General features: G+C 36.1%; 1 protein-coding gene across 2 annotated transcripts in view; it reads right to left on the reverse strand.

Moving 5' to 3' along the window:
* The window catches only part of Sdc (Syndecan), a 304,458-nt gene that overhangs the window by 244,609 nt on the left and 45,508 nt on the right, over positions 1-14,341 (reverse strand). The window contains exon 2 of one of the 2 annotated variants that reach the window (XM_089591026.1): positions 13,255-13,438. In XM_089591026.1, the coding sequence (XP_089447152.1) occupies positions 13,255-13,438 (184 nt within the window). Of the gene's footprint in view, positions 1-13,251; positions 13,439-14,341 lie in introns of both variants that reach the window. The other variant, XM_089591025.1, reaches the window with a different exon arrangement.

A 14,341-nucleotide genomic window follows, 5' to 3' on the forward strand; every position in this document is an offset into this window, starting at 1 on the left:
AGATTTTATTGTTATACGTCAAGCTTGACCTTGGATTTCCAAAAAAGCCGTAGAAATAGTTGAAAGAACATAACGTAATTTATGTGATACAAATATTAATTTTGTTGATAAATAAATTGTTTGATGAAGAAATTTAGACACATTTTATCAGTTCAAAAAATAGTGATTAAAGCATGATTATACAAGAAGGTATTAAATAAGTATTGAATTATCATATCTTCAGTCATTGTTTTGTATTCCAAAACTTAATATGAATAATCATTTTATCGACGAACTATTTTTAAAATTATTATGAGATATTGCAGACGGAAAAATTAGATGATTGCAAGTCACATACAAATTTAAAACAACTTATGTTTGTTCCGATATATTTGGTACAGATGTTCACTTTTCAATAAATGACGTTATACCTACTTCTTATAACAAATACACTTACTTTTTTTAAATGAAATTCGAAATCTTAAAAAAAAGGAATAAAAACTCATTACAGCATAGATCATGCTACTTACAAGGGTGTTAATAGATCTGATAGTGATATATAAATTTTTCAACTGAATTTTTAAACAATATTTGTAAAGGTTCACCCTCCAGGAACTTAATTCAAAAAATGGAACAATTGCTATATTGATACAAAGTAATGCAATGAATAAACTTATTGAGAATTAAAATAAAGTAAGCAAGAATGCTATAGCACTACTTTAAGGGTGGTGTGAAAATGTGTTAACAAATTATATGGATAACATAAGGCTAGAACAAATATTCGAGCGTTACTCAGACAATGTGTTTTAAAACTGTGAGGGGGCTGAGGGTAGTTTTTTAAAAAGTGCAAGGAAAGCTTAGAGGGAATCGCAAAAAGTGATTCAACTGAGAATAACATATCCAATATAATTTTACCTTATTTAGAGATGCAGCTGAAGAGTGGCTGAAGGGAGTTCTTTGAAATTATAAAGTGGGCCTATTAAGTTATTCGGTTAGTAAATTAAATAATTGTGAGAGCGTTAAGAGGATAATTAAGAAAAGGGGCTACACAAAAATTCAATCCGACAAAAATAAGGTTAAAACCTATAAAATTTTATCTTATTAAGGAGGGGGGCTTAGAGGAATGTTGGGAAAGCGGGGGGGGGCTCTTTAATTTGAGCAAGTAGCTGAGGGGGGTGTGTGTGGGGTTTAGGGGATCTGAATAAAAATTTAACTCAATAAAATAAAGTGTAACCCAATATAATTTTTCTTACTTAAAGGGGGCCAAGAGAGGCTGAAGGGGGGCTGAGGGGGAGAATTGAAGGTGTGATCGTGATGAATTACCCTCTAAATCTAAAATATGAAAATCACTGTATATATAATGATATATATAATGATATATATATATATACATATATATATATACTAAGAAATATGGATACATATATAGTCTTAGACAAAGTATCCTATAGTATCGATTTATCTGCAATAGAATAATTTAACATGCCACTGCTGTCGCTTTAGAACACTCGAGAACGTTTAGCATACTTACATAGGTTTTGATAGATACTATCAAAAATTTTCATTTATATTCGTTGTAGCATAAAAAATATTTTTACAAAATTACAGATTATTTAATTGTACTTTTTTTCAAACGTTTAATTTCAAAAAATTTCAATAATAAGTAACCTTATGGAAAAATCACGTAGTTGCATTTATGAGGAAATGATTTGTAGAAAGTCTCCATTATGTTTATATGATAGATTACTGTAAGATATTCTTATTAAATTTCCAAATAGATTCATAAGTATTTATTTTTCAGTAGAATAAAATAGAAGGGGTCAAGTGTGCATAAAAGTGTTTTTAAATAGGTATATCTATGCGAGAAAAGTGATTGCCAGCATTACTGTATATTTGCTCTCCTCTCACCTCTCTGAATATTTACCCTGCTAACTGTAATGAACGTAATTAAGTAACAAAATTATATTAGTCTCGAATGGAAAGTTGTTGAAGAACGAAACAAATAAAAATCTATTAATGTATTAATAAGACCTTGTATAAATAAACCATGAGCAAAACAAGGTTTTAAATAATTATAAACTGCTAGAAAATTGTTAAAGTGCACGACTGTATCGATAGGCTGTAGGCATGCGCATCTGCGCGAGCGTGTGTGTTTGTGTTAGAGGAGAGGCACGTACAGCGCCAGTCAGGTGTGCCTTCGGTTCTGATTTGACCGTAGTCAAGTGCACACGTAACATTTAGCTCTCCTTGTATTTTATAAGTCTGTGCATATAAAAAGTCAGTTATAGTCAGTCATCAGTTAGTTTTTGTCAAGTCAGTTGAATAAATCATTTTATAAAATAAATCAATAAAGTCGTCTCCTTATTTTCCTCACCCAAAACCCTTCAGGTTACGGGCCCTAGCCCGCTTCACCGCGCTTTTTCTCTTTTGTGCGTTTTACTTTTTTGTGTTCCCGGGAGGAAAATGGTAAACAGGCGGAAGAGAAGAGCGAGGAGATCGCGTCTTCAGTCGAGGAGGAGCTCACGGTGACCGGGACTGAGGATGAGGCCGCGGCAATGGTGTTACCACCAGGATCTCCCAAGGTGACAAGTACAGCTCGGCTTGAGGTGCAAAATGTCGATGAGCGGACTTTCGATGCTCTGTCAAGAGCTTGTCACAGCATTTGTCTACGCTTAGGGCCAAATGTACGAGATTCGGAAGTCGTGTTATCGGCGGACGAAAGCTGTATCAGGGCCCGTGTCGGGAGTGATATTATAAACGTCGAAGAATTCCTGATTGAAAACGACATTTTGTACTTACTGAATTTTCTTGACCTTAAGGGCGGAAAACCAACACTACCAGGAGATTTTTTTAAGGGAGATTTTGAAAATGGAAATTCTGCTCAAAATGAACCCGGGTTATTTGAAAAGTCGGCTGATGTGAATAAGGCAGTTGACGAGATTAAGTCGGCTTATAAAACGTCGGATACTTATGCTCTAAATGCCATCGGTAATGGCAGACAACGTGACGAGAAATTTAAATTAGACAGAAAGGCAGGCATTGAGAAAACGTCGGAAAAACGAGCAGAAACCGTTTTCAAACTAAGCACAGGTAAAACTCCGCGAAAAGTATAAAGAAAATAGAAACGGTGCCAAATAAATATAAATGTTCAAAGACAGTACTTGAACGGCAGTCGACGTCAGATGAAAATAAATTCTCAAAAATTGCAGAAGACAGTCCAACGCAAAGGCTGGAAAACCTGATAGCCGAATTCGACCGGATGTTAAAAAGGCAAGAGGAAGACAATAGGAAGGTGGCAGAGGAAAGGAGGAAGGTGGCAGAGAAAAGGAGGAAGGCAGTAGAGGAAAGGAGGAAGGTGGCAGAGAAAAGGAGGAAGGTGGTAGAGGAAAGGAAGAAGGTGGCAGAAGAAAGGAGACAGGCTGAAGAGGAAAGGCAGGAAGCAGAGCGGGCAAGGGAGTAGTTCTACTCGGTCCTGCAAAATTTTGATCAAAGGCTGAATAGGTGGAATGAAAGGCTGGTGAGACTCGAGGCACTGACTACCCCCGGACCTCCCTCGCACTCCACACCAAGACCTGGAAGAATCCAGGTGCACATAAAAGATAAACTTAAAAATTTCTTTGATCAAAAAAAGGCAGATAGCATATCCAAAAGTGGTGCGGAATTTATTGCTACAACCATTTTAAACTCAATAAATACAAGACTCGGGCATGAATCTCTCAATTTCTTTAATTATAGCCTAACGAAAGAGGTGAAATTTAAAGTCTTTTACGATAAGTTAAAGTCAGAACTCCGGTCAAAGGGACTACTGCATGTTATTGATCCTTCGATTAAAAACTTAGAGTCAATAAGTGAAGACACGGTTCGTGATGATAATATAAAATTCCGAGATCTACTATTAAACAGAGTAGCTGAGAGATATCATCTCAGAATATTGCGATTGCAAGACCCGATTGAAATTTTAGAAACACGTACAGGTGACAGATTTTACCCTTAAAATGCAAAGCAAAGACGGAAAAGGTATGACGTACGAAAATCTTATGTCGTACATGTTAAAGGTTGAGTCTGCAGGCCTGACACAAGCAACCGTAAGCCGACCCACGAGGGTGACGTTGGCAGCAACTTGGCCCCAGGATCGGCTTCGTTGTTTTAATTGTGATGACTGGGATCATTTGGCCGACCAATGCCCGAAGGCTGAAACCGGGCTCAAAAAGTGCTACAGCTGTGACATTTTTGTAATCGACTTACCAGCCCACAAGAAGTACAGCCCAAGATGTGGTGAGCAATTTAAGTCAGATTCATGAGATTTTAAAAGGCAGGGGCGCAGAAGCCGAGGGAATCGGGGTGGCCGTGGCGGTGGCCGGGGCCGCTGAAATTCCCGGGTTTTTGGGCAGAAAAGAGACTTTAGCAACGTCAGAGATGAAAGAAACTCCAAAAGACAGAAACTTTCTGACCAGAACCGAAATACCAAGGAAAAACAAAACGCGTCGGTTTCAAATGAAGGTGAGTCTCTGACGTTGATCAAGCCTCTTAAAACTCTATTTTCGAACTCTGCAGATTGGGTAAATAATTTAGATTCAGATGAGACCAATAAAATTAAATTCATCAGCGATTCAGGAGCGACCAACCATTTTACTAAGTTGGAAAAATTATTTGAAAATTTTGACAGAAGAAAAATTGGAAAAATTAAATGTGCAAATTCAGACTTATCTGCAGAATTAAAAACGGAAAGAGTGGGAAGGATGGTACTTAGAAATAGTAACAACGAGGTTGAGTTGAACGAAGTAGTTTGTGCTCAGGATTTGGTCGGGAATTTCCTCCCTTTACGTAAATTTGCTGACATGGGCCCGTCCATCTATTTAGATGATAAAGAGATCAGCATCTTCGACCCTGAAACAGAAAATGTCTTGATACCAGGAATACATCAAAAACCGTACGGGACAGTCAAATTCATAAAGTCGGATAACATTAGAAAGCTGGGTCAAAGACAGATAGAAAGTAGTAAAAGAATGAAAATACCGATGGCGGAGTCAGGAGTCCAGACTGGTCCTGAAAATTCAGCTCCGGAAAGCATGAACTTAACAAATAACTCAAAGAGCTCGATAGATGATAGCTTCTTTGACGACGTGTTTCTGATACAAGATAAAAAGTTTTACGATGTCAGCACAGTCGAGACTAAGTTAATAAACGAAGTGCAGAGTCCATTCTCTTAAAAATATAAAATGTTTAAAGACAATAACGGGGCTATGCTGTGGCATGTCAGGTTAGAACATGCGCCACTGGAATATCTCAGGAAATTGCAGAAAGCATACCCGGATATTAAAAGTCTAAAGGAGGCTGTCTTTAGTGATACAATAAGGACGTGTGACGTGTGTCTGAGAACAAAGTCTCAAAAATTGCCTTTCCCCCCCCCCCCCCGGTGCCAGAAAGAGCAGCCAGACCACTTCAGATCATCCATTCAGACACAATGAAAGTAATAAGTCCGTTGTCTTTTCCGAAAAGGTACAGATTTATCTCTGTATTTGTTGATCACTTCTCGAGATTTGCCATGGCGTACCCAACGAAAAACAAAAGTGATACGGGTGAATGCTTAGAAAACTTCCTCAAAGGCTGTAAAAATTTGTTAGGATATGATATTTAAGTGTGTTACCTAAGGTCAGACCAGGGTACAGAATTTACGGGAGGATCAACCTGAAAGGTGTTAGATAGTCTTGGAGTGGAACTCCAGTTGAGCTGTCCGGATACCCCCGAGTTAAACGGCACGTCGGAAAGGCTGAATAAAACCATTCAAATAAAAGTCAGAGCTCTCATGTATGATTCGGGATTCCCGGAGAATATGTGGGACTTGGCCTTGAATGCGGCAGTTTTTGCGTACGATCGCACTCCACATCGTTCAAATGATATGGAAATTCCTTTGGCGAAGCTTGTGCCAAACAAAAAGATAGATATAAGTCAGATGAAAAGATTTGGCTGTGTCTCCTATATGAGAGTTCAGAGAAATACAGACACAAAATTCCAGGCCAAAGGGAAGAAACCAAATGTGGTGGGTTACAGACCCACAGGGTATCGACTGCTTTGCCCGACGAAGGAAAATCCTACGAGAGTAAGGACGTCAGTTTTGCAGGTTTGGCTATTGATGACGACCTCATAAAAAATCTAACTTTTAAAAAATATAACACAGATATGGCAGATAAAGATACGTCTGCAAAAGATCCCACTTACTACCTGCTTCTAGCTGACATAAATGAAGACCCGTCTTCATACAAAGAAGCAATAAAGGCAGCAGATCAGGAAAGCTGGATTCGAGCGATACAAGATGAGCTTTATATAATGGCGAAAAATGATGTATAGATTCTTGAAGACAGACCTGTGGGTCTTATAAACGGCAGACATCCAAATATAATTGACTCTCGCTGGGTGTTTAAGAAAAAGATCGACTCTCAAGGGCAGAAAAAATACAAAGCACAAATGGTAATTTGAGGATTCAAAGACAAAAATGAATACGATTTGACAGAAACTTATGCCCCGGTGTCGAGACTGACCTTGATCAGAACGGTTCTAGCTCTGGTAAATAAACTAAATCTGAATACATGCCAGCTAGACGTAAAAACAGCTTTATTGAATGGTACTCTTAATGATGAAATATACATGGAGATACCAGAAGGTTTGAACTGCACAGATCAAAAACGTCAGAATAAAGTCTGCAAGCTGCATAGAGCTTTGTACGGGCTAAAGGTCAGTCCTAAAAAATGGCATGAAAGATTTTCAGAAGCAGCTATTAAAATAGGTTTAAAGTCACATATTTTAGAACCATGCCTGTTTACTTGGCACGAGGCACACAAAATTATAATTTTAGTTCTACATGTTGATGATATGATTATTGAAAGTAATGATCTAAATCGGTTAAAGTTTGCTAAAGAAAGTCTGCTAAGCGAATTTTAGATGACGGATCTCGGTGAAGTAGAATCTTTTCTAGGTATCGAAGTCAGAAGAGACAAGGAGAGGCAGGTCTTGACCTTGACTCAGACTGATTATATAGATAAAATTTTAGCTAAATTTGGATTCGAAAATTCAAGACCTGTGAAAACTTCCATGGTTACTGGACATGTGTTGAATCAATAAAGAAAATAAAGAGAACAATCTGAAAGGCAGGATGATTTAAAGGAGACAAAATTGGCAGAAAATTTTCCTTACCGAGAGGCTGTGGGGTGTCTATTATACGTAGCTAACACTGTTCGTCCAGATATCAGCTATGCTGTAAATGTACTCAGTTGACATCAGATAAATCCAACTAATGAAGATTAGAACATGGTCAAAAGAGTGTTCCGATTCTGGCAGGTACTAAGTCTCTCGGTCTAAAGTTCTTAGGAAGGCAGGATAACTTAGTAGCATTTTCAGATGCCAGTTTTGGTGATTGCAAGGGCTCTCTGACTACGAGCAGGTATGTCATAAAACTCTTCGGAGATTCTGTAGCCTGGAGAACTCACAAGCAGACTTACGTAGCATTGTCAACATGTCAAGCTGAATACGTGGCACTAAGTGAAGCATGTAGAGAATTGATGACAGTAGACAACTCTCTTAAAATCATCCTAAACAAGACTTGTTGTCTAGCTTATCTTTGGTGTGATAATAAGGCAGCGGAATTGAATTAGAAAATAAGTGGAAGTGGGAAATTGAGACGTATAACAAAAATTCATGAACAATATATCAAAAAATGTGTGACTAATGGCAGAGTAAATGTGAGGTGAATAAGTATCAAAGAACAAACGGCAGACATTTTTGCAAAACCCTTGCCTATTGAGCTCCACGAAAAATTCAGAAATAAATGATTAATATGACACACTCTGTTTCAGAAAAGAAGTAAGGTACTCATCGGACGACCGTGATCCCTGGCCTGTTTGACCCTTGTTACCAGCGCCATGGAAAATCGATATCAAAATATTAATACTGTGTGACTTAAATTTGTATCTACTTTAATAATTTTATAACTCTTTAGCTATCTCAAGTAGGGAGGAAGTGTTGAAGTGCAAGACTGTATCGATAGACTGTAGGCATGCGCGTCTGCGCGAGCGTGTGTGTTTGTGTTAGAGGAGAGGCACGTACAGCGCCAGTCAGGTGTGCGTTCAGTTCTGATTTGACCGTAGTCAAGTGCACACGTAACATTTAGCTCTTCTTGTATTTTATAAGTCTGTGCATATAAAAAGTCAGTTATAGTCAGTCGTCAGTTAGTTTTTGTCAAGTCAGTTAAATAAATCATTTTATAAAATAAATCAATAAAGTCGTCTCCTCATTTTTCTCACCCAAAACCCTCCAGAAATTTTTTGAAAATTATAAAAAAAATTAAAAAATTGTAAAAATGCTTATCTATTTTTTTTTTTTTTTTAAGTAAGAAATTATAAAAAATAGGTATATACTTATTAAAATATAGAAAAGCAGCTACTAAAATATACTTTTTTCTGAGTTAAAAAAATTAACTAATTAATCATGTAATAAATTAAAGTTACAAATTAGTAGAAAAAAAAAATTGATAGTTGCTTACGTATTTAGAGTAAAATTGGTTTTGACTCAATATTTATCATTTTTTCATGCTTCAACTGACGGACTACTATAGCGTATTGAGCGAAAGGTCCTGGTATCCTCTGTTTAAGTATTATAAATGGAAAGTTAATAATTAGTGTCAATAGTAAAAAAAATAATATCGTATGTTACGTAAGCCGCACAAGTATTGTATGATAATATAAGAGTTTTTTTTCAAATTTCTTAGGGAATTCAACATTCTTAGTACGGCATTGATGCAGTCAATGAAAATAATATAAACCAAGAATAACACGCCAACAAATTTTAATAAAATATATTTTTTAGTGGCTGTTGCTACGAATTGACAAAGACTCTAATAAGAAAACTTTCTTAGAAAACAATTGCTTTTGTTAATCTAATCTTTTTTTTTCATTTTTTTTTTCTTAATTGAATTTATTAATAAAACAAAAGGCTCCAGACCTTATTTTGCCTTAGCCAATACATGGAAATGAGATAACGGTTGGTATTGTGCGCAAGCCACAGCCTACAAAGTTTTGCAGGATACAATAATAAAAGTAATTATAAAAATAGTAATACTAAAAATAAAAATAATAACCATAAGAGTAATAACAATAACTATAAAAACAATAAAAATTATGACCAGTAAAACATAGTAATAGAAATAATTATTGAACAGTCGATACAAACTAAAATTATTTATCAAAGAAATGGGAAAGTAAGCATGTTAAGTTAAGACTATTATAAATTAAAAAAAAAAATTTTAATAGATATTCATGAAAGTAAAATTTAAAATAAGGTCGATCAGACATGGAACTCAAGTTGGTAGGTAAATTGTTCCATATGCGTGTAATGGTGACATGAAATGAATTATCATAATAACTAGTATGAGTACCAATAACCGACAAATCACATTCAGATCGGCAGCGATTACCACGACCATTGGGAGGTTTATACTGCAATTTCTCTTCAAGGTTTAAAGATTTCTTGGATTTCAAAATCGAAGCCAATAGACATAAGGCAAGGTACATGCGATGCTCTTGAAAAGGTAGAATAGATAGAGATATGTAAGTTGGTGTAATATGGTCTGATTTTGTAACCCCTGAAACTAATCTTAGAGTAGCATTTTTACAACGTAATAACTTAGTGCAAAAAATACCTGATAGATCAAGGATGACACCAGAACAGTATTCAAAATATGGGAAGACAAGGGATTTAACTAAAGTCAATCTCATCGAACGGGCCAGAGAATCTTGACATCTTCCGAGCCATGCCAGAGCTGCATAGCTTTTTCTAGTAGTTTCAACTGCAAAGGGCCTTCAGGAAAGTGTATTGTCAAGAATGACTCCAAGAAGTTTGATAGATGCACATAGTTCGATAGGTTCACCATTAGAAGAGGGTGCATTATTATCCGTACTATTGGCACTAACCATATGAGCACGAGAAGCGATCCAAATAGCTTTGGTTTTAGGAATATTAATATCAAAATAATTATCACCTGACCAATTAAAGATGTAACAAAGGTCAGAGTTCACTAATAAAATAATCTTAGGGACATCAGATACAGAACCAGAATAAATCAGCACAAAATAGTCAGCATATAAATGACATTGGCAATGAGATAAAACCAAGGGCAGGTCATTTATAAAGAGCGAAAACAGGATTGGTCCATAGAGACTGCCCCGTGGTACACCAGTTACTACCCGATTAAGCCAACCCGACATTGACCCACCTGACAATTTAACCGCTTGAGATCTACCTGATACAAATGACTCAATCCAGAGAAAAACTGAATCAGAGAAGCCCGTAGAGCGCAACTTGGACACTAAAATTTCGAAATTGATGACATCAAATGCACATTTGAAATCAACAGCAATCAACAATGTAACTAAACCTGCATCTAATCCTATCCTTACATTATCTACAATATCTATTAAAGCTGTGTGAGTACTATGATTTTTGCGAAAACCAGATTGCTGTTGGCACAATATTGAAGATGACTCAACATAAGCCAAGATCTGTTTGAGAGCCACAGCTTCAAGAAGCTTTGATGGAACACAAAGTGAGCTAATCGGGCGAAAATGACTAAGATCGGTTGGTAATGGCTGTTTGGGTAGAGGCATAACCAAGGCCATCTTCCACTCAAATGGAAACCTTCCTGACTGTAACGAACAGTCGAAAATATTCAACAGAACAGGTAATACCTTGGCAACTGCAAGCCTAAGCATGTTGATGGTAATACCATCTACCCCACATGCGTAGGACTTACTATTAGAAATGGCCTCCAAAACATTATCAGTCTGGACATCTTAAAAAAAAACCTTTTGTCAAAGGGTAAAAGCACAGGGGGTATCGGTAGTGGGGCAAAAGCTGATCGAGGCGGAATTCCAACAAAGTGCTAATTCAGTAAATCAATATCAAAGGAATTAGGTGCAGCAACACTGGAGGATCGAGCAGCATCAATACATGAAGACATTTCCATATTTTTGCTGGAGAAGAGCAGGACGTGAGTCTACGTTTCATAATGATGTAATGCGTTTCTCGAAAACGTTTTAACTCTGTTACGTAGCTGTTTAAAAGAGTTGAAGTCAACATCACGTTGATGTCTACTTGATTTTTTTGGAAAAGCGTGAAAACTCAAGTGCTTATGTAAGCATGCTCGATTTTCGCATCAGAAAATTCTTTATTTATTGCATTATTTGTGGAAATTACCTGATGATTCAGATATATATGACATTGCACAGATTGATATCAACTGGTGTTTATGAACATTCGGATAACTTGCGTCGTATACATATTTATATGATATATACACTGAGATATTTTTAAAGAATCAAAAATGAGCAAGTTGACATAAATAATAATTTTATGACGCAATTATACTTATACTTTTGCGTACCTTATGCTTCAGGTAACAGTACCTAAATAAAAAAGTAAAATAAATCTGCCATGTATTAAACATAACACTTCAATTTCGGTTCGATGAAAAGCTTTCTCTCCATGATTCCTAGATCGCCTGCAGATAGCGTGAACGCTATGTGGAACCCCTATCCCAAAACAGAATATTTTCAAGTTCAGCAGAAGAGCAGATGGGATGTATCGATAACACCGATGAGAAGTGATCGACCAACAATTCCAAGAAATACTTAGGTTCAGATTCTTTATTTAAAAGCTAAAGGCTCAGAATCCAATATTCAAGGGCAAATCATTCTAAAGAGAGAGAAAAAAACAGTCTTACAATATAACTATCAGCTTGGAAAAAAGCGGATTGTTATTTGATGGTTGTGAAAGCTGTTAATCTTTTATTTACTTTTTCTATGCTATCTTTTTCGAGAAAACAAGTGAAAGAAATCTGGATTTATATAAAAGTATGATCATTCAATTATTGTATAGTGATAGTAGGTGACACTCTTACAACTATTCCTGAAAAACTTGCTTTCACTGGAATTTTTCTAGTAGTTTGGTCGCAGGAATTGCAGTACAAAAAAAATGCAGCTTATAAAGGTACTATTGTGGTAAACACTTTGACGTTTCAGGCAAAAAAATAACTTGCTTTATGGATAACTGGCAAAGGATCTAGAGCCTTTATTACTTGAAAACACACTATGTAAAGTGTATAGACTTCTTGCAGTTTTGTTCAATTTTTAATGGTACATTACGTCACTAGGGCACAAAGTACAAGCATGAGCGCCCGAAGGGCGCGCTTGTTGTAGGTTAGTGCCCGAGTTGCGTAAAATGTTTTTCTTACTGAGGGCGCAAAATGCAATTTTGCAACCGTGGACACACTTTGCGCCCAGTAAATTACTTTGGGCCTTGAGGGTGCAAAAAACTTTTCTGCTTGTGGGCCCGAAGTGACAAGGGCGCAAAGTGTGACCCGAGGGCGCAAAGCGGCAGTGACACTTTGAGCCCATGGTAAGAAAATGTAGAAGAATACCATAAATACGTACAACACATATTTACAGCGTTTAAAAAGAAAAAAATAGTAGTTTTCCTACAAGTTTGAAAAGTCTTTGTTTGCAAACCGAGAGGTTTGCGGCCCGAGCCGAAGGCGAGGTCCGTAACGAGGTTCGTAAAGGAAACTTTTCGAACGAGTATCGGAAAACTGCTTTTTTGCCCGAGGAAGTACCAGCCTCCCAAAACCACCCGAGGGTGGAAAAGTTTATTTCATGTTTCTTAGAAGCATGAACTTGTTGCCGTTTGGAGTATTATTTTAATAGAAATCAAGTATTAAAATAAATACTAATCATTAACTTTAACCGTTTCATATAAATAAGATTTTCAAACATCACACACACTTCCTATTTTAAATTGTACACGGCTTGATACCACCTCCAGCTCGCTAGGTGCTAACCACACTGAATATCAGCTCATCCCGTTAGCTGCGTATCACTACCCAGTCACCCACCAGTTTCAGCGACATATTGGATATCAACAGAGCAACTATCTTATTACGCCTACAGCCTCCAGCATAGTGCCCTCGTCGTTATTCAATCTTAACAACCGCTTTGACACCCTTGGAGATAATTCAAGCCACCTTTTAACTTTCCCACTGAGTTCAAAGCCACTTACCCCAACAGTTACTTTTTAACAAACTTTTAACTTCAAACTTAAACTATAACGTTATCATCATATTCTTTGTATGCAGTCGTATAACAATATTACTTAAAACTAAAAACAACCGTTGTATTAATAATTAAATAATATCAACAAAAAAAATAACAACGTAGTAGGTAAACATACCACCACCGTCACCATCCTCATCATCAGGACCGAGGCCGCTGCCAGATGCCTCGAGATCATCACGAATTTCACCACCACTGCGACCAGAGCCTTCTAAGGAATCTTGATCATCTAGGTAGATATCATCACCAAATGAGTTGTAGTTTGTATGTCCTAGTAGTTTATCCTTTAAATTTCTCTGCCTGTTCTGAAACGTGACAAAATAAAATTTTTTTATGGCGAATATTAGATTTTCTTTTTAATACTTACTTAATTATAGAATCTTAATAGTTTTCTTCCAATTTTTCAATAGGATCGGTCTGAGGATCAAGCAGAGACCCGTGATATATTAATCGGAATATTTTATGGTTTATAACTATTAATTATAATTATTTGTTCGTATAGTAGCTTTAATTTTCGGGGAACCAAAAAATTATCCTCCTAGTTTTGTAAATTTCGTTATTATAAATAATTTATATAGCTAGATGAGATACATTGATTCTTGTAAGTAATTTCATCATCAATAATTTTAGTTGGTTTTGAGTTTTTCAAGGCTTCTAGAGGCAAAGATAAAAGCAAAAAACCCAAGAGAAAATTGCACTTTTTTAATAAATTGTTAAATTAATAAATAAAGCCGATGTGGGTCGTGTTTGTTGTAATTATTTTCTTGTACTTCACCGAAAATTATGGATAAGAATAGATTTTTGTCACATTTTTTCAACATTTTTCGGAATAATCGAATTTTTTGAAATTAATAGCGATCAACAACAAATTTGTTGTGATTTTAAAATTTCAATTTCCAAAAAAAAAAAAAAACGAATAAAAATCTGTTTCTTTCTACAATTGTGCATTTTTTCTGCACTCACATCGTGTTTTCAAAAAATTATAACTATAGGGTATACCTACGCATTAAGATTTGTCATAATATAAAATACATCATTAAATTAGTGGCATATCGTTTACAACAGAATGTAAAATCACGATGTTTTTTCCTTAAGCTTTATACAACAGCTTTTCGTATTAACTGTTACAATATTACACAATGAAAAATATAAACAGTTTCAAATGATACAACTTTTAACTTGCAAAGTCGTGGAATTAATTTAAAAAT

The sequence above is a fragment of the Copidosoma floridanum genome, unplaced genomic scaffold, assembly GCF_036245765.1.
Source record: "Copidosoma floridanum isolate Cflo_tuat_1 unplaced genomic scaffold, Cflo_Japanese_pri ptg000013l, whole genome shotgun sequence".
In the NCBI taxonomy this organism is placed as follows: domain Eukaryota; kingdom Metazoa; phylum Arthropoda; class Insecta; order Hymenoptera; family Encyrtidae; genus Copidosoma; species Copidosoma floridanum.